Genomic DNA, 22,102 nt, shown 5'->3' with positions numbered 1-22,102 from the left:
TAAAACAATATAGTAAGGTATTTTAAAAGGAGGGGACACTCTGCATTCACAAAACATTTATGGCAGTGTATTATAATTGTTCTAATTCATATTTATTATTTTTGCTCTCTGACTGCATCTGACTTATAAATTAAGCTTCCTTATAGGTTTGGGATATATACAGTAACAAACACAGTATATATGAAGGTCACTACTAGCCACAGATTCAGGCTTCTGGTGGTGATCTGTGAAGGTATGTTCCAAGGGCTGGAGGCACCACTGTACATCTCTGATACCATTCCAATCTCAGTGATGCCTGTGCACAATAGCACAGTTCCTTTCTTGGTAGAGGAGAAACTGAGTTACTGATAATGTTCAACTAATAGTTTGCATCTGTCAAACAAGGCCCTTTCATCACATCTACCTTCTTCTTGGAGCTTCAAAAAGGCCTAAAAGTGTTTATTTAAATTCAGGTTCTCCCTCTTATCTCTCTATTCAGTTTCTCCCACAATCCAAACTGCCTTTTTTCAAGGGTGCTCACCCATTGTGTGTAACCAGGCACTGGCGCAGTCCCAGCTTGCGGAAGATATCTACTACGATCTCCATTGGCGTAAGGTCTGTCACAGTGAAGGGGCTGAGATCCAGGATGTTCCGAAGCTTCAGGGTAGGTGGAGTGTATGGTGGCATTGGAGGTGAGTGCTCAGTGAAATAAATGATGGAAGTGCTCACAACCCCATCCTGCTTCTTCCGAGCATTTTCTATGTGAAGAGAAGGAAATGAAAAGTTGAAAGCTGAAGTGCTAGCTCTACATCCTGTCCCTTAACCAGGCCCCTCTTCCCTTTGTCTCCCCGATTTCACACACACTTAGAAAGTGCCTTTATTCCCTTTCTGAAATCCTTACCAATTGAAATAATGAGATCTCTTCGAAGAACAAAGCCCACGAGTCTTTGTGACTCTCGGGAGACTACCACTGGAAAGCCACTGTAAGTGGTTTCACTGATTATGGTCTCTACATCTTCCACAGTCATACTGTCCTGAGTAAGGACAGTCAGCAAAGGGTCATTTCTCCGGGGCTTCATCACATCCATTGCCAGAGTCTTATGAGCGAATTCTTCTTTGGCTTCAAGAAAGGGGTATCCATTGAGACGAATGTGGGCATCATAAATGCCCTCTCGCCCAAGAGCATCTGCCACCCACTTGCTTGTCATAGCTGCAGCCATCAGAGGCACAATATATTCCAGGCCACCAGTCAGTTCAAACATTATGACAACAAGAGAAACGGTCATCCGAGTTACCCCACCTGCAAAGAAAACAGACATAGGAAACAAAGCACAGGAGTCATTACAATTGCGTGACTGCTCTGGGTCTCACTGAAAAAGCACTAGAAATAATGCTAGAACAGGGTCTCCCCAACAATTGTGCAGATTCCAGATTGCATTATAGCGAGGCTGTATGGCAGACAAAGCTTAGAGTACTTAAAATAACAAAGTAGAGACAACCTTCTAGTTTTTAAAAACTCATCTTTTTCCTAATTGTAAATGCAATATATGCTCATCATAGAAAATTTAGCTGTCTATAAGCAGAATAAAATTTTCGTTTTTTTCAACTCAAAACTGCATATATTTATATACAAGCAGAGTAAAATTTTCAAGTTTTTCTGATACAAAAACATGTATTTTTACATACGTGAGCTCATATTATATTTAGTTCCTTATCATACTTTTCTCCCATTATTTGTTTGGAATATTCGACATTATTACCAATTTAAAATTATATTAACAAAAAAATTTAAAGGGTTGGGATAACTAGATGGCTACGTGTGGCCAAGTCTGATGAACTAAGTTTGACCGCCTAGAACCCACATGGTGGAAGGAGAGACGTGAATCTGGCAAGTTGTCCTCTGACCTCCACACACACGCTGGGACACAGGCTTCCCCTCTCCCACCACAAAACAAACGTAAGAAAAAAGATTTAAATATCCCATTGAAAGATGCTAAACATAACAGAGGGGCCTTGTGGTCCAGGCCTGTAATTCTGTTACTCAGGTGGTGGAGGCAAGAGGATCGCAAGTGCGGGAAGAACTTAGTGAGAGTCTGTCTTGAAATAAAAAGGGAAAGGAGCCTCGAAATACAGCTCAGTGGTGTTTATATAGCACTGGAATATAGCTCAGAGCTTGCCTAGCAAGTAGCACACCTTGGGTTCAATCCCTAGCATCCTACACTTGCGCACACACACAAATATGTTAAACGTAACAGCATCATGTTTAAGGGCTGTATAATGTAATATATGGCTGGAGCACAATTTATTTCACAAGTTCCTTAATGTTCAAATTTAGGTGGCTTTTCATTGGCGGGGGCAGAGGTTGGGCTGGTCTTCAGACAAGGTCTTACTATGTGGGTTAGGCAGGCCCGGAACTTGAGATCCTCCCTGCTTAGCCTCCCAAGGGCTGATTACAGGCATGTGCCACCACACCTGCCTGATTTTTGTTCTTATAAATAATACTGTGATACACATTCTTAAGCAGCTCGCTATGTCCAGATTTCTGATGACTTCCCTATGTGAGAAATTAGAATTATCTTTCTTAAAATGTTTGAGAAATAGTAAACTCAACAAGAAATGGATAATCGTGAAAAAACCCACGTTGCAGTCCATGGCATTTCTTATTACTCTTCATTTGTATGTCACTGGCAGGGTGACTTCTTTGAAGCCAACGCAAACACTACTACTCACCTAAACAGGCCGCAGCCCCAACCATAGCGTAAAGGCCAGGTGTGATGCAATCAGCTCCCTGACTACACCAGCTGTTGAAGATGCCCCAGTCATGGTGGTAGTAAGCCAGCTGCTCCATTCCTACTCCTAAAAGACGGCCTGCTATAGCGCCGACAGCCATGCTGGGGATAAAGAGACCAGAAGGGATCTGCAAAGAGAAAGCAAGAGGTACTCAGTAAGAGATGCTGTGCTTCTTGGCATATGGAAGGGCTTGAGGACTGACCCTCTGCGAAGCAAACAGGCCAACGACAATTTAACTATGCACTATGCTACCACGTGGCTGCAGAGATTTGTGTAACACTACAGGGACTAGAGGTTCTCTGAGACGTGCAGGCAAGGGTGACGTCGAAGAAGCTTACCCTGATTCGGGGGTCCATCAGGCAAGAGCCTGACCTCTCCAGACCAACACAAAACTGGAGGCAGAAATTAGGCCTTTCCCAAAGAAAAAGGAAAATAGATGGAATTTCTTATATATGCAGACATTTCCCCCAATTCTGAATTTTTATCAGTAACAATCTACCCTTTGTTGACTATTGTGTTTTATGCTGGATGGTCTACATGTAAGATTTTTATAGATGCTCAATAATCACCCCAGGGATTAGACATTATTATTCCCAAATGATAGACCCCAAGGTTCAGAAGTTAAGTCATTTACCCAAGGTCAAGAGTTAGTGAATATTAGTGTCGGGATTTAAATAAAATGCTCCTAATGACACTTATATATTGTGTCCTAACCCATCACCCAAATCAAAAAGATGGCATAGGAAGTTTCCATCTACCTTATAACAACACAACAGATGATTAAACATAAATTTTCAATGAGATAATGGTGATAGCTGCATGCTTAACCAAACAAAGGGAACATTCATCCACCTTCCTGTTCTGTTTCTTGTCTTGTATGAACTATCACTATTAAAGGAAGGAAATGATAGCAAACATAATCAGAACAGCTTATGGTTCAATAGTATTTGATATTGGAATGCAACTGAAGTTGCTGTTCTGTGGCTACAGATTCCCTTTAAATAAAACAATGAAACGACAATGTTGAAATTAACCCAAGAAGCACCCAGAAACTTTTCAGGCTCTCCATCATATCCTTGGTTCAATGCCTTTCCATGGAGAAGAGAGGGAACAATTTGGTAGTAGGGTATGGAAGAGAAGAAACAAAAGAGAAGAAAAACCTAGAATGGAGGAAACAAATGCTTTGACCAATTTTCTGTTTTTGTTGCTTCTAAAACTTGAAGATTGTAACTGATATTAAAGGTAAAGAATGGCACATCCTAAGATCTGCTTTTAAAGTTGGACACAATGATTGTACATATTTATTGAGTACAGTGTGATATTTGGATCTATGTATACAACATGTAATGATCAAATCAGGATAACCACCATATCTATCATTTAAGCATTTATGTCTTTGTCTTAGGAACATTCAAAGTCCTCTTTTGAAACACACAATAAATGATCAGTACTGTCACTTTACTTTGTTATAGAGCACTAGACTTACTCCTTGAGTGTACGACATCAACCTCTGTAGCTTCTTTAACGACCTCTGTAAAAATGTGCTTAGATTATTTTCTACATTTATTGTGGTGTGTGAGTGTGTCTGTGAGTGAGTGTGTGTGTGTGTGTGTGTGTGTGTGTGTGTGTGTGTGTGTGTGTGTGTGAACTTTCAGGAGTTGGTTCTTGCTTTTGACCATGTAGGTTCTAGGAAATGAACTCAAGTGGCAAGCACTGTTATCAACAGAGCCATCTTACTGGTCTGTGTTATCTATTTTTGATAGCTGAAATATTTTAATATTTTAATCGTAACCTCTGAAGCAGATGAATTCTACTTGTTACCAAGTAAGCAAGGCTACTGATGGTAAAAATGTCATTTAGCTGTGTGTTGGGTTGGACTCCATGAAGTTGCTAAACATTAAAATGTGTTTAAGATGGTGGAACATTGGTAAGCTCATGGAGTTCAGGCTAAAACCATGCTTCTCTAATGAAGTCTAACATGTACCCTATAAAGCAGTGGTTTTCAACCTTCCTAACTGTATGACCCTTTAATACAGTTCCTCATGTTGTGGTGACCCCAACCATACAATTATTTTCGTTGCTTTATCATAACTGTAATTTTGCTACAGTTCTCAATTGTAATGTAAATATCTGATACGTAACTCCCATGGGGTTCTGACCCACAGGTTGAGAACCACTGCTATAAAGATTAACAGTGCATTAGTCAGACATTGTACTCTGATAGAAAATGTTCTAGTACAAACTATCCTTTTTTGTGGGGAAAATGTTTTTACACAGAAAAAGAAAATGTTTCTATTCAAAACTCATTAGTGAGGTTTGCATTTGACTAAGCATAGGTATCAGCAACTTGAGACAGAGTTATCATTGTCCACCAAGTCATGAAAACACTGGGAGGCACAGAGGCTTCTGGGAAAGCTGATAGCACATGAACTATCTATCAAAGACTGTAGAATACTTTGGCTTTGCCCTCCAAAGCCCACATCCACACAGAACATTCACACAGACGTCACCAGAAGAACTCCTCACCTTCATGCCAAAGGTGAATATAGTGATGACTATTTTCAGTATGAGGGTCAAAGCCAGCTGCCACATAGCACTGTAGACGCCTTGGCCAGCAGGTCTGTCGGGCAGCTCACCGCCTTTGCTTGTGTTGAAATGGTTTTCATAATCACAGAGCTTGGAGGAGTCCAGAAGGCCACAGTCATTGAATAGCTCAGAAATGAGCTCACTTGTACTCATCCGGGTGTATTCATTAGGGAAAGCCAAGATGGCAGTGATGGCTGTTACAATGAGTACCTCGACGACAGGATACTTGCCCAATTGTGTGGTTTTACGCTTCCGACACCAGGCAATGTTTGTGCGGATAAACAGAGCTCCCCAAAGGCCACCGAATATGCCCAGCACAATGAATGGCACAAGCTCAAAAAGATGCCATGGGGTGTGAAACTCCACATAAAATAGAACTAAGCGGCTGTTTCCAAATGGATTGATGGACCGGAGTGTAAAAGCTGCCACTAGGGCAGCAAAGAATGAACGCCATAGTGTTTTCAGGGGAAAATAGTAGCTGACCTACAAGGCAGAAGGGGAGAAAGCAAACTTGGTCAGGGTGCAAAAACTGTTTCAGATGAAATGCTGGGGCTGCTGACATTATAGTCAAGGACAAAAACTTTCCAGAAATTTCTGGTTACATGCCAAAGGACCAAGTTGAGCAGAACACTCAGAGATCGCAACATACATAGATACTGGCTAAGATTTCTAATACAAAGGCATATACATGCTTTACAGACAGAAGTCATTACCTCTTCCAGGCTGAATAATACTCCACCGATAGGTGCCCCAAAGGCTACAGATACACCAGCAGCTGCTGCAGCTGATAAGACCTACAATCCAAAATGCAAAATCAGCAATTGAATAATATGGCTCTCTTACATTCAATCACATTTTTAAAGGAATGTTCATAGTCACTAAGAATTTTTAAAAAATAATAACTTTACACAGCTGACCACTTTCATACAAGCAACATTTAACAGATTCTGCAGATTATATTTAAATATTTGTGTGTGTATTTATAACAACAATAATCAAAGAAAAATATACCATCAATTTGAGGAGTGAGTAGGTCATATGGGAGAAGTTGGAGGAAGGAAAGGGAAGGGGAGAAGTGATGTAATTACATTATAATTAAAATCTTAAAAAGAGGGTAAAACTAATTTTACATGTTCTATATCATAAAAAGTAAGGTTCAATTTCTGTTTACTTGGAGAGCAAATACTGTATGCTAGATGTTGAATACATATATGGTTCATATGCTTGAACAAAAAAGGCCTTTACTTTGTGATTGAGGCATGTGCTTAATTCTAAATTGGGCTCCGACTGTCAGCCCTCCTGGTGCAGCAACTGAACTTGAGTTTGGAAACCCAGATAATGTACTTTGCAGTGCGGTGTTTCACCTGCATACTTTTTTGTTTCTTTTATTTTTTGAAATTATAATTACATCATTTCCTCCTTCTATTTCCTTTCTCCAAACTCTCCCATATACTCTTCCTTGCTCTCCTTCAAAATTATGGCCTCTTTTTTCACTAATTCTTATTACATGCATATATGATATACATATATGTATTCCTAAGCATAGCCTGCTCAGTCTGTATAATGTTACTTGTATGTATGTTCTCAGAGCTGCCTATTTGATATTGAACAAATAATGGGTGTGCTCTTCCCTAGGAAAGCCTATTTCTCCCACTCTCAGCATTCCTGATTTGCATGTAGTTCTTTGTGCAGGGTTGAGGCCTCATGGGCTTTCTCCCTAGCACATGTTAGGAAACATTTTAATGAGACATTACGGAAGGCTCTAATGATATAAAAGTGAAGTTACAGTTTAGAATTGCCTGCACCCTCTAGTCTGTTACAGTCTCAACGGCCTCTAGAAATACAAACAGAGAGACTAGATTTTTAAAGGTCAAGAAGACAGACAGCAAGGAAAGGGAAGAGAATAAAGCATCACCAGGAAAGAGAGTTTGCAGTGGTGTTTGCAGAGGACTGCCTTGTGTGGGAAGTGTAGGCATGTAAACTGTGCAGAAAACATACTTGTGGCAAACAGACTAGAATTCATAGGAACACGTCATTTCCTTGCATACTAGTAGCTGCAGCAAGAGATGATTTAGAGGCATATAGTAAAAAAAAAATTAAACAAAGGGAAGAATTTTGAAGAATGAAATATTTCTTGGCAAAATATGTGGGCAGGTTTCTTCAGGACTGGTAGATTATCTGGGGAAATTAAGGAGGGGAAAGAGAAAAATCTCTGGTGCTAACCGTGAGGGCTTGGGAAAGTCAGAGCTCAAAAGGCTGTCATTTGAGAAGGACAGGGAAGCCAAAAATTCAACCCATAAAAGGGGATTTCACTGGGGATGTTTAGGATGAAATCGGAGGGGGGAAACTCGAGTTTTATATTTGAGAATGGAATCTCCACACCCCTCCCACGCAGCAGCTCTGCTTTACTTCTACCCATCTGCTCACTGTGATAAGGCCACTGGTCACAAACATGCTGTGCTGCTACTGAGAACAAGATAAGTTTTACAAGGCCCTGGGGCTAAGCCCCAGCAGACAGAAGAAAGAGTGGGCTATCTAAGTTATAGAAAACAGACTGACATCCAGATGGTCAGAAGAGTCCAAGCAGACACATGTCTGGCAAGTTCAGACAAACATTTCAACTGTTATAAGGAATCTAGTTTCAAACTCAACTCCATCCATAGAAAGGCAGCAACAACAACACTTATTCTTGCCCTTCAGATTATTCCTGTATTTCACACAGCTTCTGTGTCCTTCCACCACATGACAAGCTACTCGCATGCCCCTCTGTCCCTCCAGCTTATTTTCCTCTCCTTTCTGACTGTCCCAGGAACTTTTCCCCACTTAATGGTCATTATTTTCCCCATTTAATGGAAACTTTATTCCACACTTAAAACCTCAGCATTTTCAGTTTCCAGAGTCTCTGCCTAATCTTTTTGCTGTTGTTGTTCTTTTCAGGAGACACCACTAGATTCCAGTTCTATAAGAGGTCCTTTTTAATGAAATGATCTGGGCCTTGACCTATTCCGTCTGTGACTTTTAGGCCACTCAAAGAAAAGAAAACAAGAACCACTGCTTCCTTAGGTCCTTAATTATAGCAAGATGAAAGTAACCAATGACTTAGGACAATTTTTAAAAATATTCCTCCTCCTCAGTGGATAGGGGGGTAGAAGGGAGGTGGGGGAGAGAACAGGAAGAGAGGAGGGAGGGGAAACTGTAGTCAGTATGTAAAATAAATGAACAAAAAATTAGTTAAAATTTTTTTTAACAAAAAAATTAAAAAGAAAAAAATATTCTTCCTCCTTAAAATAGTAAACATTAACAACTGGATGTATTTGAGTATGCTCACAGTGTGGTGCCAAAGGGAGTGGCACTATTAGGAGGTGTGGCTTTGTTGGAGTAGGTGTGGCCTTGTTAGAGGAAGTGTGCCACTGCGGGAGCAGGCTTTGAGGGCTCTTTGCTCAAGGTTCACTCAGTTTGACACTCATTTCACTTCCTGTTGCCTGCAAGATGTAGAACTCTCAGATCCTTCTCCAGCACCACGTCTGCCTGCATGCCTCCATGCTTCCTGCTATGAGGCTAATGGACTGTACGCCTGAAACTGTAAGCCAGCCCCAATTAAATGTTTTCCTTTATAAGAGTTGCTGGGGTCATAGTGTTTTTTCATGGCAATAGCAACCCTAACTAAAACATACAGTGATGCTACACTGGAAATCATTTAGATGTGTTGAAGCAAGAGGCAGGCAGAGAGAGGTCTAACACAGGGAGGAACTAATTCAAGTGTGGCATTTAATAGCAACAAAAGATGGAGAATCTGTTTATATTTACTCTTCCACAGCAAGTCCCTCAAAGTCTAGTATTTTCTATGCCTTCTTTTTAAGAAGTAACACATAAAATATAATAAGAATTCAAGTCCTTACTTCTCCTTTCCTACTGCCTTATTCTCCCACCCAACATAAGTGCATGCGTTTTTACAGTTTAGAATAAAATTCTTTTCAGCTATTTTGGGATTTTGTGTGTTCACTTTCATATATGCAGACATACAAGTGTAGGTAGAGATGCAAGTATGTGCAAGGGAGGCCAGAGGTCAACCTCAAGCGTTGTTCCTCAGGCACTGTCCACTTTGGTTTTTGAGACAGTGTCTCTCTCATTGGCCTGGTACCAGCCAAGCAGACAAGGCTGGCTGGCCAATGAGACCCAAAGATCTGCCTGTCCCTCCCTAGCACTGGGATTATAAGTATGTACCACTTTTTTAAAAATGGGCTCTTGGGGACCAAAGGTTTGCAGGGTAAGCCCTAGATATTTTCTTCATAAGTGCATAGACATACTTTTTTTAAAAAATGTATTCAAGTTATCCCACAAACAGCAGTCACAAACTAGCATGCAGTCCATGTCATTGTATTTAGGGTCATCTCATTCTTTTAAATGGTTGTACAGTTTTCTATTATACAGCAGAATACGTTTTTTTAAAAAAAAATTGAGCCCCTATTTGATGGACATTTTGCTAATTTTACTTTTTACAATAACTTTTTACAATTTAACTTTTACAATATTCATGTCTGTGTTGGCTATCCCTAGAGACCTGTGCATATACCCATGCTAGGATGGCTGTAAGACAGACTCCTAGAACTGAACTTGCTGAACCAAAAGCTACTTGAATTCACAGTAGTTCTGCTCACGAGTGAAAACAAACCAGTAAGGCCACGTGGCATTACCTCTCTGCGTTTGGCTTCATTCTTCCTGTATTTGTTGAAGCAATGGCACAGGATGTTCCCACAGCAGCAGGCCACGTGCACTAGAGGGCCCTCTTTGCCCAGGCTCAAGCCAGATGACACTGCCAGCACCAGAGTGATAGTTTTGATGACCAGGGTCCACTTACCCAAATAACCCCTAATAATGAAACCACTCAGGATAGTTTTTATCTGCAGGCCAAACACAGAGAGATTGAATACAGATTAAGTAAATAAACAAAGCCAAACAGCTAAAATCTACACCCCCTTACAAGAACTATATAACTCCTCAACAAGGGACACACACACATACACACACACACACACACACACACACACACACACACACACACACGTCTCAAGAGAGATCTCAATATAGGAGATACCTAGGAAAGCCAGACGTATTCTGCCAACTTCCATGGACTTTGGGGGAGTAAAGGGCCCTGTGGCAGCTAAAAAGAGTCTATTGTAAGGATGAGTGTGTGTGGATGGAGAAGCAGGAACAGCTGAGGAGGAACAGGTATTTCTTCTGGTAATAAAATGTTCTGAGAATAAGGTCAATGTTCAAGAAAGAGCTTGAAAGAATAGGTACAGCCTGGAGTGCCTGCCAAAGAACATCGTGACTATTACTTGTAGTTGCTCGAGTAAAACAATCTAAGCCCCAAATAGGTAGGAACGGGCCTCCATCTCCCCACTTCGAGCCCAAATCCTGTGACCCATGCTGAAAGGAGACTTAAAGGAAAATCTAGATGGAGTTTAGAGATTCTCTGCCTCTGACCCTGATTGATAGTCACCAAGCTGTAGTATATGCAGGAATACAGAACATTTGGGCAAAAATTGGTTCATACTGTACTTACCTCAGGGATTCCAGAGCCACAGGCATAAGGTGCAAACGCTTTGACAAGAGACACGGCAAGGAAAGCAAACAGGAGAGCCCAGAGGACATACATGAAATAATTGACTATGTAGGCAAAGGCTCCCTGGAACAGAACAAAAGGACAGACGCTGTTTGAGTGTAGACAGCCGGGTGGGGAATGGAGCTCTTTTCAGTGACATTGTGCTAGGAGAGTAGATTGGGAAGAAAAAGGACAACAGTAAATTGCTTAATTATCTCTTTGCAGGCCATTCATGAGAGAAACGACTGAAACACCATTAGGCACTCTTGGTACTGAAAATCACATGCCTTGCTGCAATCAGAGGAAACTCTCAAAGGATTCTAAGAGTCGACATGCTGGAAAGGAAAACTGAAAAACATAGTGAGAGAATATCTCACTATGTAGCTATGGTTGGCCTGGAACTTGCTATGTAAACCAGGCTGGCCTCAAGCTCGCAGAGATCCAGCTGCCAGAGGCATAGACCAGGAGGCCAAATTCTTGGCAAGAGAAGGCTCATTTAGCTTTTGTTTTGTTTTGTTTTTTTGTTTTTTTTCAAGACAGGGTTTCTCTGTGTAGCTTTGTGCTCATTTAGCTTTTGATGCAGGCTCTTGATATACAGCCCTGTCTGGACTCCAACTTGCAGCAATCCTCATACCTCTGCCTCCCAAGTACTGGGATTACACGCTGAAACCATACCTGGTTACAATTTACCTTTTGTTAGTGTTTTTGTCAGTTTTGCCATCAAATACATATGATGCTATGTCAAGTTTTTAACAAGAGTTACAATGGCCTTCCCAGTTTCTGGGTTGGGTGAACCTTGACTACATATGTGAAGTAATGACAAGCTTCAACATTCCTATCCCTTACCTAACTTGGTGTTAAATTCTCACAGATTGTGGTAACTAAAATTCCTAAGCATTGTTTCATTTCTTTATAATTGCTTACTGTGTATGTTTAGGGCAAGTAGCATGATATTTGGGGGGAGGTTCATTTTGTTTCAGTTTTTTATTCTGGAGATTTAATCCTGGGTCTCATGCATGCTAAAACACATGCTCTACCACTGAGCTATACTCCAAGCCTTGGTGTTTTTTATTTATTTGAGTTGTTATTGTTGCTTTGAGACATCTTATATAGCCCATGTTAGTCTTGAACACATTAGGTAGCAGAGGGCACCTAATGGACTGTTAATTCTCCAGCCTCCACTTCCCAAGTGCTAGAATTCTAGGTATGAGCTAACATGTCCAGCTCTAGTCTTCATGTTTTATTTTATTTTTAAAAACTGTGTGTGTGTGTGTGTGTGTGTGTGTGTGTGTGTGTGCTCACAGACCATGTTAGATTCCCTGGTGCTAGAGTTACAGACAGTTGTGAGCTACTGGCTGCGGGTGATGAGAATCAAACTTTAGTCCTCTAGAAGAGCACCAAGCACTCTTAACAACTGAGCCATCTCTTGAGCCCCAGGCCTTGATGTTTATTTATATATATAAATTTTATATATATATATATATATATATATATATATATATATAATGTCATAGAGATTTATAAAACATTCATCCTCCATAATTATGTTTCTTTGTATGAATGGTACATTTTCAGTGTTAACTACAGTTCTCATGTGGTACATTAGATCTCTAAATTTATCCATCCTACCTAATTGCCAATTTATACCTTTGGCTGCCTTCTCATTTCCTACTCCTCCCTGCCCTAGTAACCATCACTATAGACTAATATTCTACATTTAATGATTACATCTTAGAGAAAATTGTTACAACAGACACAGAAAAACGTATGTGAGTAGAAACTATCTGACCCTGATAATTCCAGATTCTCCAAAGAATAAAAAAGGGAATAATTATCTTCATACAGACAGAATATACTTTTGATATGTATGTATGTATGATAATGAACTGTGACATCTAGAAAATTTAGTTCTGAGCACTAAAAATGATTAATTGTTGTGGGATATTAGTTTAAGATATGTTAAGATTTGTTTATGCTGTGGAATACTTGTTTAATAATGCAAAGATGTGTTGCATTCTTTTATGTTACATTTGTTTAACTCCATGAAGCTGTGTTACTTTGCCTCTCTAAACCACCTGATTGGTCTAATAAGGAGTTAAACAGCCAATAGCTAGGCAGGAGAAAGGATAGGCGGGGCTGTCAGACAAAGAGAATAAAGAGAAGGGAAAATATAGGCAAGAGAGAAGAAAAGCAAGGAGTGAGAAAAGGAGGAGAGGAGGATGCCAGGGGCCAGCTACCCAGCTACACAGCCAGCCATGGAGTAAGAAGGAAAGAAAGATATATAGAATAAAGAAAGGTAAAAAGCCCAGAGGCAAAACCTAGTTAAAGAGAAATGGGATAATTTAAGTTAGAAAAGCTGGCCAGAAACAAGCCAAGCTAAGGCCGGGCTTTCATAAGTAAGAATAAGTTTCCATGTATTTATTTGGGCGCTGGGTAGAAGGACCTCAAAAGAGTTAAAAAAAAAAAAAACCCTACATTTTGGCACCCAACATGGGGTTCGAAACCATGATCCTGAGATTAAGCATCTCATGTTCTACCAACTGAGCTAGCCAGGCCTAGATTTTTCCTCTTATTTATTCTGCCTGTCAGCCTGCCTGTCCCTCTCTCCTGCCTAGCTATTGGCTGTTCAACTCTTTATTAGAACAATCAAGTGTTTTAAACAGGCAAAGTAACACAGCTTTACAGAGTTAAACAAATGCAACATAAAAGTATGCAACATATCTTTCCATCATTAAACAAACATTCCACAGCATAAATGAATGTAACACATCTTAAACTAATACCGCACAACAATTCACATTAAAGGGCTGGAAAATAGTGATGCTTTACCAGAAAGGAATACTAAACACCAGGGGTTATACATCAGATGACACAGATACAAAGCTTAATGGACTTCTGACTTTGCAAAACATAAAACACTATGAGAATTTAAAGGCCTAGGCAAGAAGAATCAGGAGTCTATAGTTTTTAGTTGTGAATTTGATCTTAAGTCCTCAGAAAACAATTATTTCTTTGTCCTTTAAGAGTAGTTTGTAAGCAAGTGGACTCCAGAGGTAGGAAACAAAGTGAAAGGGAAAGCAACAGAAACTGGCCAGAGATCAAGAGGCCAAACTGTTGGCAAGAGAAGGCTTCTGAAAGCTTCACAGACTATTGCCCCAGGCAATGATTTCATTCATAAAAAGAGCCAGACTAATCTGTTGTGTGAGCAAATCTCAAGCTCTGCTTTACAAGGAACTGCTGGAACAGACCCATAATAAAGGGCTAGTTGTACAGGGGCAGCATGAGGGAGCCATCTTACATCATCATAAAACTACAGAGCTCTCTCCCTCCTGCCTTGGGCTATCATTTTATATACAGCTAGAAAAATGCAATGGGCTGGTGATGTTGGTCATGGGTAGAGAGTTCATCTAGCATATTCAAGGCCCTAGGCTCAACCTTCAGTACCACAAAAGCAAAAACACATCAACCAAAACAGGGAAATAAGTTCTATGGACTTCAGATACATCAATTTCCTGTACTATTGTTATGCAAAGTGTTAACCATACGGGGAGGTGGGATGAAGAATATAACATTTTGATTATGTAACTGCCTTAAAAATATGTGGCTGGCAGGATGGCTCAGTGGTTAAAGGTACGTACTATCAAGCCTGAAAACCTGAGTTCAAATTCCAGAACAGGTGATAAAACGAAAGAACCAGCTCCTGCAAACTGTCCTCTGACCTCCACACAAGTGCCATGGCAAACATATTCCCACATACATACACATATACACAGTTAAGTATATACATTTATTTTTAAGTGCTTCCTAGAACTGGAGAGATGGCTCAGTGGTTAGTACTTGGTGCTCATGCAGAGGGCCTGGGTTCAACTCCCAGTCCTCTCAGTCATCTGTAACTCCAAGGTCAGGGGATCCGATGTCTTCTTCTGTCCTCTGTGGGTACCAAGCACACACCTGCTGCACATACACACATGTAGACAAAACACTCATACACAAAATATAAAAATAATTAAAATGGCTAAAAAACTAAAGTCAAGTCCTTCTTCTAAAGCAAGGAAAACATACACATTCATATTCATTCTCTCTCTCTCTCTCTCTCTCTCTCTCTCTCTCTCTCTCTCTCACACACACACACACACACACACACACACACACACACACACACACACACACATCTCTTGAGAATGGACGTAAAACAGAAACATTGTTTCTTTCTTAAAACAAAACAAAATACAGAGAAGGGTATGACAGCTCAAACTTCTAAAGCCAGTATTTGGGAGGCTAAGATAGAATTCCTGGGAGTTCTAGACTAGACTAGGCAAGACAGTGAGACTTTGTTTCAAGCAAATTAAAATCCACGGAGCTCCCCCGGAAGCTGAGGAAGAAAATCACAAATCTGAGGCCAGCAAGGCAACTTAACTTATTAAGCTCCTATCTCAAAATAATTTTAATTGTTTGTTTATGTATTTATTATTTTCTTGAGACAAGTCTTACTATGTACGTACCCTTAACTGGCCTGGAACTCAACATATAAGACTAAGCTAGCCTTGAATTTGCAGTGACCCTCCTGCCACTAACTTCCAAATACTAGGATTATAGGCACGAGCCACCATACCCAGCTCAAAAAAACTGTAACGGTGTTTCAGGGTCAGCAAGATGGCTCAGTCAGTAAAGACTGACAGCATAGGTTCAATCCCTGGGATCTACATGGTAGAAGAAAAGAATTGACTCCTAAAATCTGGCCTCTGATCTCCGCGTATGTGCTGGGGCATGCACACATGCATACGTGTGAGCTCAAACACACACACACACACACACACACACACACACACACACACACACACACAGAGAGAGAGAGAGAGAGAGAGAGAGAGAGAGAGAGAGAGAGAGAGAGATACACACACACTGATTAAATGTAATCTTAAATTTTTAAAAATTTTTTTGAGACAAGGTCTCATATAGCCCAGGCTGCTCAAAAATGTACCCAAGAATGACTCTGCACTCCTGATCCTTCTGCCTGTACTTTCCAAGTACTGGGGTTACCAGTGTGTGCCACCAAGCCTGGCTTTTACAATAAAAATATGTAAAATACAGGAGATGTAACTCAGTTGTAGAGTACTTGTCTAGCATATTCAAGGCCCAGAGTTTAATCTTGAATTACACAAGGAAAAGAAGAAAAATTTACACTCCATTTTAAAATCATTGTTTATGGAGCTATAAAGATGGTTCAGTGGTTACAAGCACTTGTTGTTCTTTTAGAGGACCAAGGTTTTATTCCCAGGACCTACATGGTACCTTACAACCATCTGTAATTCCAGTTCCAAGGAATCCAAAGCACTCTGATGACCTCTGTGAGCACCTGGCACACACATGGTACACATACACACATGCAGGCAAAACACTCACACACCTAAAATAAATAAATAAATAAAAATTTTAAATCATTGTTTATATTTAAAAATATTCCAAATATTCAGAAAAAGTAAGTGTTCTAGGAAGGTCTGTAACATTCATCCTGTAATTGAACTACACTGCAGTTTGAGAAACATACATGTCTTAGCTAGGGTTACTACTGTGCTGATGAAACACCATGACCAAAGAGCAAATTTGGGAGGAAAGGGTTTATTTAGCTTACACTTTCACAGAATTGTTCATCACTGAAGGAAGTCAGGACAGGAACTCAAAACAGGGCAGCAACCTGGAGGCAGGAGCTGATGCAGAGGCCATGGAGGGGAGCTGCTTACTGGATTGCTCCACATCGATTGCTCAGCCTGCTTTCTTATAGAACCCAGGAAGCAGCCCAGGGATGGCACCACCCACAATGGGCTGGGCCCTCCCCCATCGATCACTACTTAAGAAAATGCCCTATAGCTGGATCGTTTTTTTTTTTTAATTTTCTATAGCTGGATCTCATGGAGGCATTTTCTCAACTGAAGCTCCCTCCTCTCTGCTGACTTTAGCTTGTATCAACTTGACATAAAACTAGCCAGTACAATACACATAAAACCCCGTTCCCCAAGCCAATGTATATAGTTATATATAGATGTAAAATCTCTTATTTCTGACTTTATTTTCCTATCCTTTTTCAATTGACTTGTGTGTGTCTGTGTGTGTGTGCTACCTCAAATTTTTGTGAACAAAGTAAATAATAAAATTTTAAAATGTTTTAATTCATTTTTCATGATTATACATGCTTATAAGGTAGTATGTTACTTTGATACATGTATATATAATGTATAGTGATCAAATCAGAATAATTAACAGTTCTACTTACTTAAATATTTCATATATCTTTGTTTGAAGTCTTCTAACTTCCTCTACTGCTTTATAAAATATGTAAGAAGGGATGTACTTCACTCACATTTATGGGGCCCAATACTCAGCACCTCAATCAGTTGTTGAAAAGTACAGTTACAGTAAGGTTGCTGTTTGAATGCAGAATTTCTTCCTCCTTTCTATTTACTGTTTATTACACAACTTCTCTCTGTCCCCTTCCCTTCTCAGCTTCTAGTGACCTCCACTCTACTCTTTACCTCTGTGCAATCAGATGAAAGATAAACTTTAAGAGTACAATCATGTATTCTGGTCTTATTTCTACTTCACCAACAGAATCGACGCATAGGGAGGGAGTTCAAGGTGTACCCATTTCTACTGGTGAGCCGAGTAGCTAAAACACTTCTGTTTTGTGTGTGCTTTTTCAGTGGGAGAGATCTGATATATAACAAAGTACTGAAAGATAGGAAAAGAGTTGAAACACAAAATTATTATGTATTGAAAAATACTTGCTTAGACAACAAGGAAAATACTGATACAACTGCAGGAGAGACTGGGCAGTTTTACTCCTAGACCTCTGTTATTTTGACACAAAACATCACACCTTTGATTGTTTTAATTCAGTGCTTAGTCAGGGACAAACTGCTTTGTGTTTCTATATGATAAACATATTTTAAATCATTTCAAAATCTTTTGTTAGAAATTACATCTTACCTGTTGTCTGCCTCTGACATTTCTATTGAAATCATTAGAGAATGGTTATTTTAGCTATACTATGTACTAACAGCTAAGAAGTAGAAGAAATATAAGACTTCTTTAAAACAAACCAAGCTTTTAAATATAAGCAGAAAATGCTTCCAACATGTCATAAGAGCTATAAATAGTACTTTAACCACAAAATAAGAAGCTGGCTCCACTTTCTTTTCCATGAAAGAAAATAGGGGATGATTTCATAATTTCTAGGAGTACAGTACAAAAATGAAATAAATCAATAAATAAAGGATAAGAATCAGAGGTACCGAAATTAGTACTACACATTACCTGATCTGTACTGATGATAAGCTGGGACCAGCTATTCCACTCTGGACACTTGTCTCTGTCTTCAAACGTGACATGCTCAGAATTCCAACAACAGTGCTCATGGTTAAACCAGAATCCCCCTGTGCATATCCCTTCTTTTAAGTCTGTCATCCAGTGAGCAGAGATATCTATCAGGCCTGCTAGGGAACCTGATTTAGTGGGGAAGAAATAGAAAGCCAAAGTTAAATTCCACTTCTGAAACTCTGTCTTTGGTAATTAGAACAAGCCTTATCAGCCAAAGTGAGAGGAAAGGAATTGAAACGACAGGTAAATACATACTTCCTATTCCTAGTCTATATCTCCTATTCCTAGTCTACCTGGAACGTCTGATTGGTGACTTGCTTGATATCCCACTTACTATCTCTACATTAACACCAGTGTTGGGCTGAAGAGATGCTTAAGAGCACATACTATTCTTGCAGAGGATCTGAGTTCAATTCCCAGCACCCACATTGGGTAGCTCACAACTGCTTATAACTCCAGTTCTAGAAATGCTTCTGGCCTCCAAGGGCACCTGCACTCACACACAGACACAAACACATACACAGGATTAAAAGTAAAAATAAACATCAGTATCTGTGAAATATGTATACTGGTAGGAACTATGGAGAAAGCAAAATATTTGGAGGAGAGAGAGGAGTTTGGTTTTAAAACTCACTTGACACAATGAAGGGACTGCTTTGGTGTGGTTTAGGAATAACACTCTACAAAGGAAGTAATTTGTTTAAGATTATGTGACTTGCTAGGTACAGTGCCACAGGCTTTTAATCCCAGTACTGATAGTTCAAGGCCAGCCTGGTCTACTTAGCATGCCAGCTAGGAATAAACAATGAGACTCCATCTCAAACCAAAAATAACAGCTAAAACAAAAAGATTGTGTGACTCTCCCTATATACATCAGGTTTAGTGAATAGAAATTGCACACACTGAAGAATCTTCCATACTATTTATTTGCAAAGGCTCTGGAGAAAAGCTGATGAAGATTATGGGTGATGGGCTAATCCTGGACAGTAGGGTTTTGCGCCATGGACAGGAAGAACTTGCACAATGGCTGGAAGACATTGTTGGCTAAGGACATTAAATGGATAGCAGTAGAGAGTGTTGTGTGCAAAGAAGGCTGGACAGAACTCGAGGAACTTTGGATGCCTACTGAACCTAGGATATGAAGCCACTGCAATGGTTCAGTAAAAAGGAGTGACCCCATATAGAACATCCACCAAAGAAAATGAGAAAATAAACAAAGCAAATATTGGGACCATAAATAGTAAGACTGCTAAACTGGTAAGAGATAAGACAGTTAAAGTACTTTACTTCTGGCTGTCACGTGTCAGTCAAATGAAGAAACTCTGGAAAAGAGAAATTAAATGGCCCAGAATTATGCCTTAGAAAAACGGTAAAGGTGTTCTAAAATAGCCCCTGAATTCCCAGACTGTTCCATTCAGACACACTGTTTCTGTTATGGCTCTCCAATGTTTAAAAACAAAATACCTCGTGTGTATAAGAGGGAAAAAAAACAGCCACTGACCACCTAAAGACAAGAAACACATTAAAGAGTTGAGGCTATTGCCCCTACATTCAGTCAGGTGAGAAAGGCCATGTTATGTGTATGTTTTGGTAAGTGTGGAAAGTGTTACCACCTACTTGAATGCCCTAGTCAAATCCAGCATTTTCTGACAGCTATTTTTGGCAACTCCAGTCCCTCGACTTGTGATCCAACTTTTATTGCATTTACTGCCTGGGTTCACAAAATTAACAAGGCCTTCCTTATACTTCTTTTGCTCTATGTTCTGGTTGTTGCATTTTATATTTGACATAGCAGCTATCTCCAGTCCTGTCTTCCCTTATACTTCTACATCTCCCCCTTCCCACAAATGCTGCTTTCTTCTCTGGCTACAAGTTTGGTTTTTTTGTGTGTTTTTTTTTTTCTGAGACAGGGTTTCTCTGTGTACCTTTGCGCCTTTCCTGGGACTCACTCTGTAGACCAGGCTGGCCTCGAACTCACAGAGATCCGCCTGGCTCTGCCTCCCGAGTGCTGGGATTAAAGGTGTGCGCCATGGCTGCAAGTTTTATTAAGCTTCCCTATCCAGAAGAAGAGAGTGTTGTCTCTTATCCTTGCCTACCATTTCAAGGGTTTGTTCTTCCTTTCTTTCCAGTGACTATCAAAACTTGAAATCTGGCTCCCAACATACAACTGAAGTTTCTTTGAAAACACTAACATGTTCCTAATCACCAGATTTTTGACCTTTTCTCCTCTATATCCCTTCCTTTGATTTGCTACAATATTTGGCATTACAGACTACCCAATCTATTATTAACCAGCTCCAAACTGTGTTCTCTCTCCTGGAAGAGCCAGAAGGCACAGTTGAATACTCTCAACTAAGGGCTGGCAAACCACAACATGAGGGCCAAATCTTGCTCACCTGCTATGTCTGTTACTAAAGATGTCTCAATTTGCAGCCAGACGCAGTTCTTTCCCTGTGGTGCACAGCTGCTTTTGTGCCACAGCAACAGCAGCAGAGTGGAGTGGGCACTACGGAGATCATTTAATGCATGACTCCTAAAATAGTTAGGATTATCTGACTCCTTTAATGAAAAAGACAAGACTGCCAACCTTTTAGTGTGAGTAATTCCTTAAAAAAATTAGTTTAGGTATTATTTATGTGAGCGCACACATGTAAGTGCATGCAGACTCACACATGGAGGTCAAAGGGTGACTTGGGAGATGGCTCTCTCCTTCCACCATGGGTTTCAGGGATCAAACTAAGATTGTCAGGCTTGTAGAGCAACACCCCGCCCCCAGAACTTCCTAGGCACCGTCTTTAATGCTACAAGGGCACATTCTTTGACCTCTCCGCCTGGTGTCCCTGGCTCTCTGCTTCCCACATAGGAGGGGAACTTGGCATTGGAACTTGCTGTAAGCTGTATTTGCAGAGCAAGTATACATTCATATATGGTATATAAGTTGAGCATCCCTAACCTAAAATGTTCTATGGTCCTTAACTTTGTAAGCATTGTCATGTGTAGACAATTCTACAGCTGGCCTCATGTGATAGGACTTTAGTCAAAATACAGATGGAAAGGTGTGCAGTGACTAAAGCCTACTATCTGGACCTAGGAGGCCGAGACAGGAGTGAGTTTGAGGCCAGCCTGGGTCTCATTAAGTCAAATGAGACACTCTTTGAAAATAGCAAAACTCCAAGTGAACTTAAAATATATAAAACTACCTTCAAGCTATGTATATATATGTATGCATGTATGTATACACACATATACATGGTGCTTATAGATGTACTTGATATATGTATTATATACATATATATGTATATATAAAACAAGCAAATTTTGTGTTTAGATTTGGGTCCTTTTCCCCAAATATTTCATTATGTAACATGCTAATATTTCAAATATTTCTGGCTTCAATCATTTTTTTAACAATTTTTTCAATCGTTATTTATTCAGTGTAAGTGTACATGTGCCCCCTGTGTGTGTGTGTGTGTGTGTGTGTGTGTGTGTGTGTGTGTGTGTGTGTTTAACCATGGTGAGTACATATGAAGCTCAGAGGATAATCTGTGTGATGGTCAGAGGATAATTTGTTGATGATTTGGTTTTCTCCCTCCATCACGTAGTCCTGGGAATCAAACTGGGGCTGTCAAGCTTGGTGGCAAGCACCTTTACCCACTGAGTTCTTTCACCAGCACTTTCGATAAGGGATACTCAACCTACAGTGTTTGGAGTGGCTAGACAAAGTTGATGGCGCTTATAGGAAAATGTGCCACCGTAATGCCCCTCAGA

General features: G+C 40.1%; 1 protein-coding gene across 2 annotated transcripts in view; it reads right to left on the bottom strand.

Annotated features, from left to right (window-relative positions):
• Positions 1-22,102, bottom strand: part of Clcn5 (chloride voltage-gated channel 5) — a 166,294-nt gene that overhangs the window by 7,131 nt on the left and 137,061 nt on the right. For both annotated transcript variants that reach the window (XM_052750304.1, XM_052750391.1), the window contains 8 exons: positions 18,272-18,459; positions 10,922-11,044; positions 10,050-10,256; positions 6,069-6,149; positions 5,296-5,838; positions 2,710-2,896; positions 881-1,279; positions 521-737 (listed from right to left, as the gene is read on the bottom strand). In XM_052750304.1, coding sequence (XP_052606264.1) covers positions 521-737; positions 881-1,279; positions 2,710-2,896; positions 5,296-5,838; positions 6,069-6,149; positions 10,050-10,256; positions 10,922-11,044; positions 18,272-18,459 — 1,945 coding nt within the window. The remainder of the gene's footprint in view (positions 1-520; positions 738-880; positions 1,280-2,709; positions 2,897-5,295; positions 5,839-6,068; positions 6,150-10,049; positions 10,257-10,921; positions 11,045-18,271; positions 18,460-22,102) is intronic.

The sequence above is a fragment of the Peromyscus californicus genome, unplaced genomic scaffold, assembly GCF_007827085.1.
Source record: "Peromyscus californicus insignis strain IS unplaced genomic scaffold, ASM782708v3 Scaffold_10__1_contigs__length_136768540, whole genome shotgun sequence".
NCBI classification, from domain to species: Eukaryota; Metazoa; Chordata; class Mammalia; order Rodentia; family Cricetidae; genus Peromyscus; species Peromyscus californicus.
Note: the sequence above shows the minus strand (reverse complement) of the source record. Positions and strands in the feature narration are given on the sequence as shown.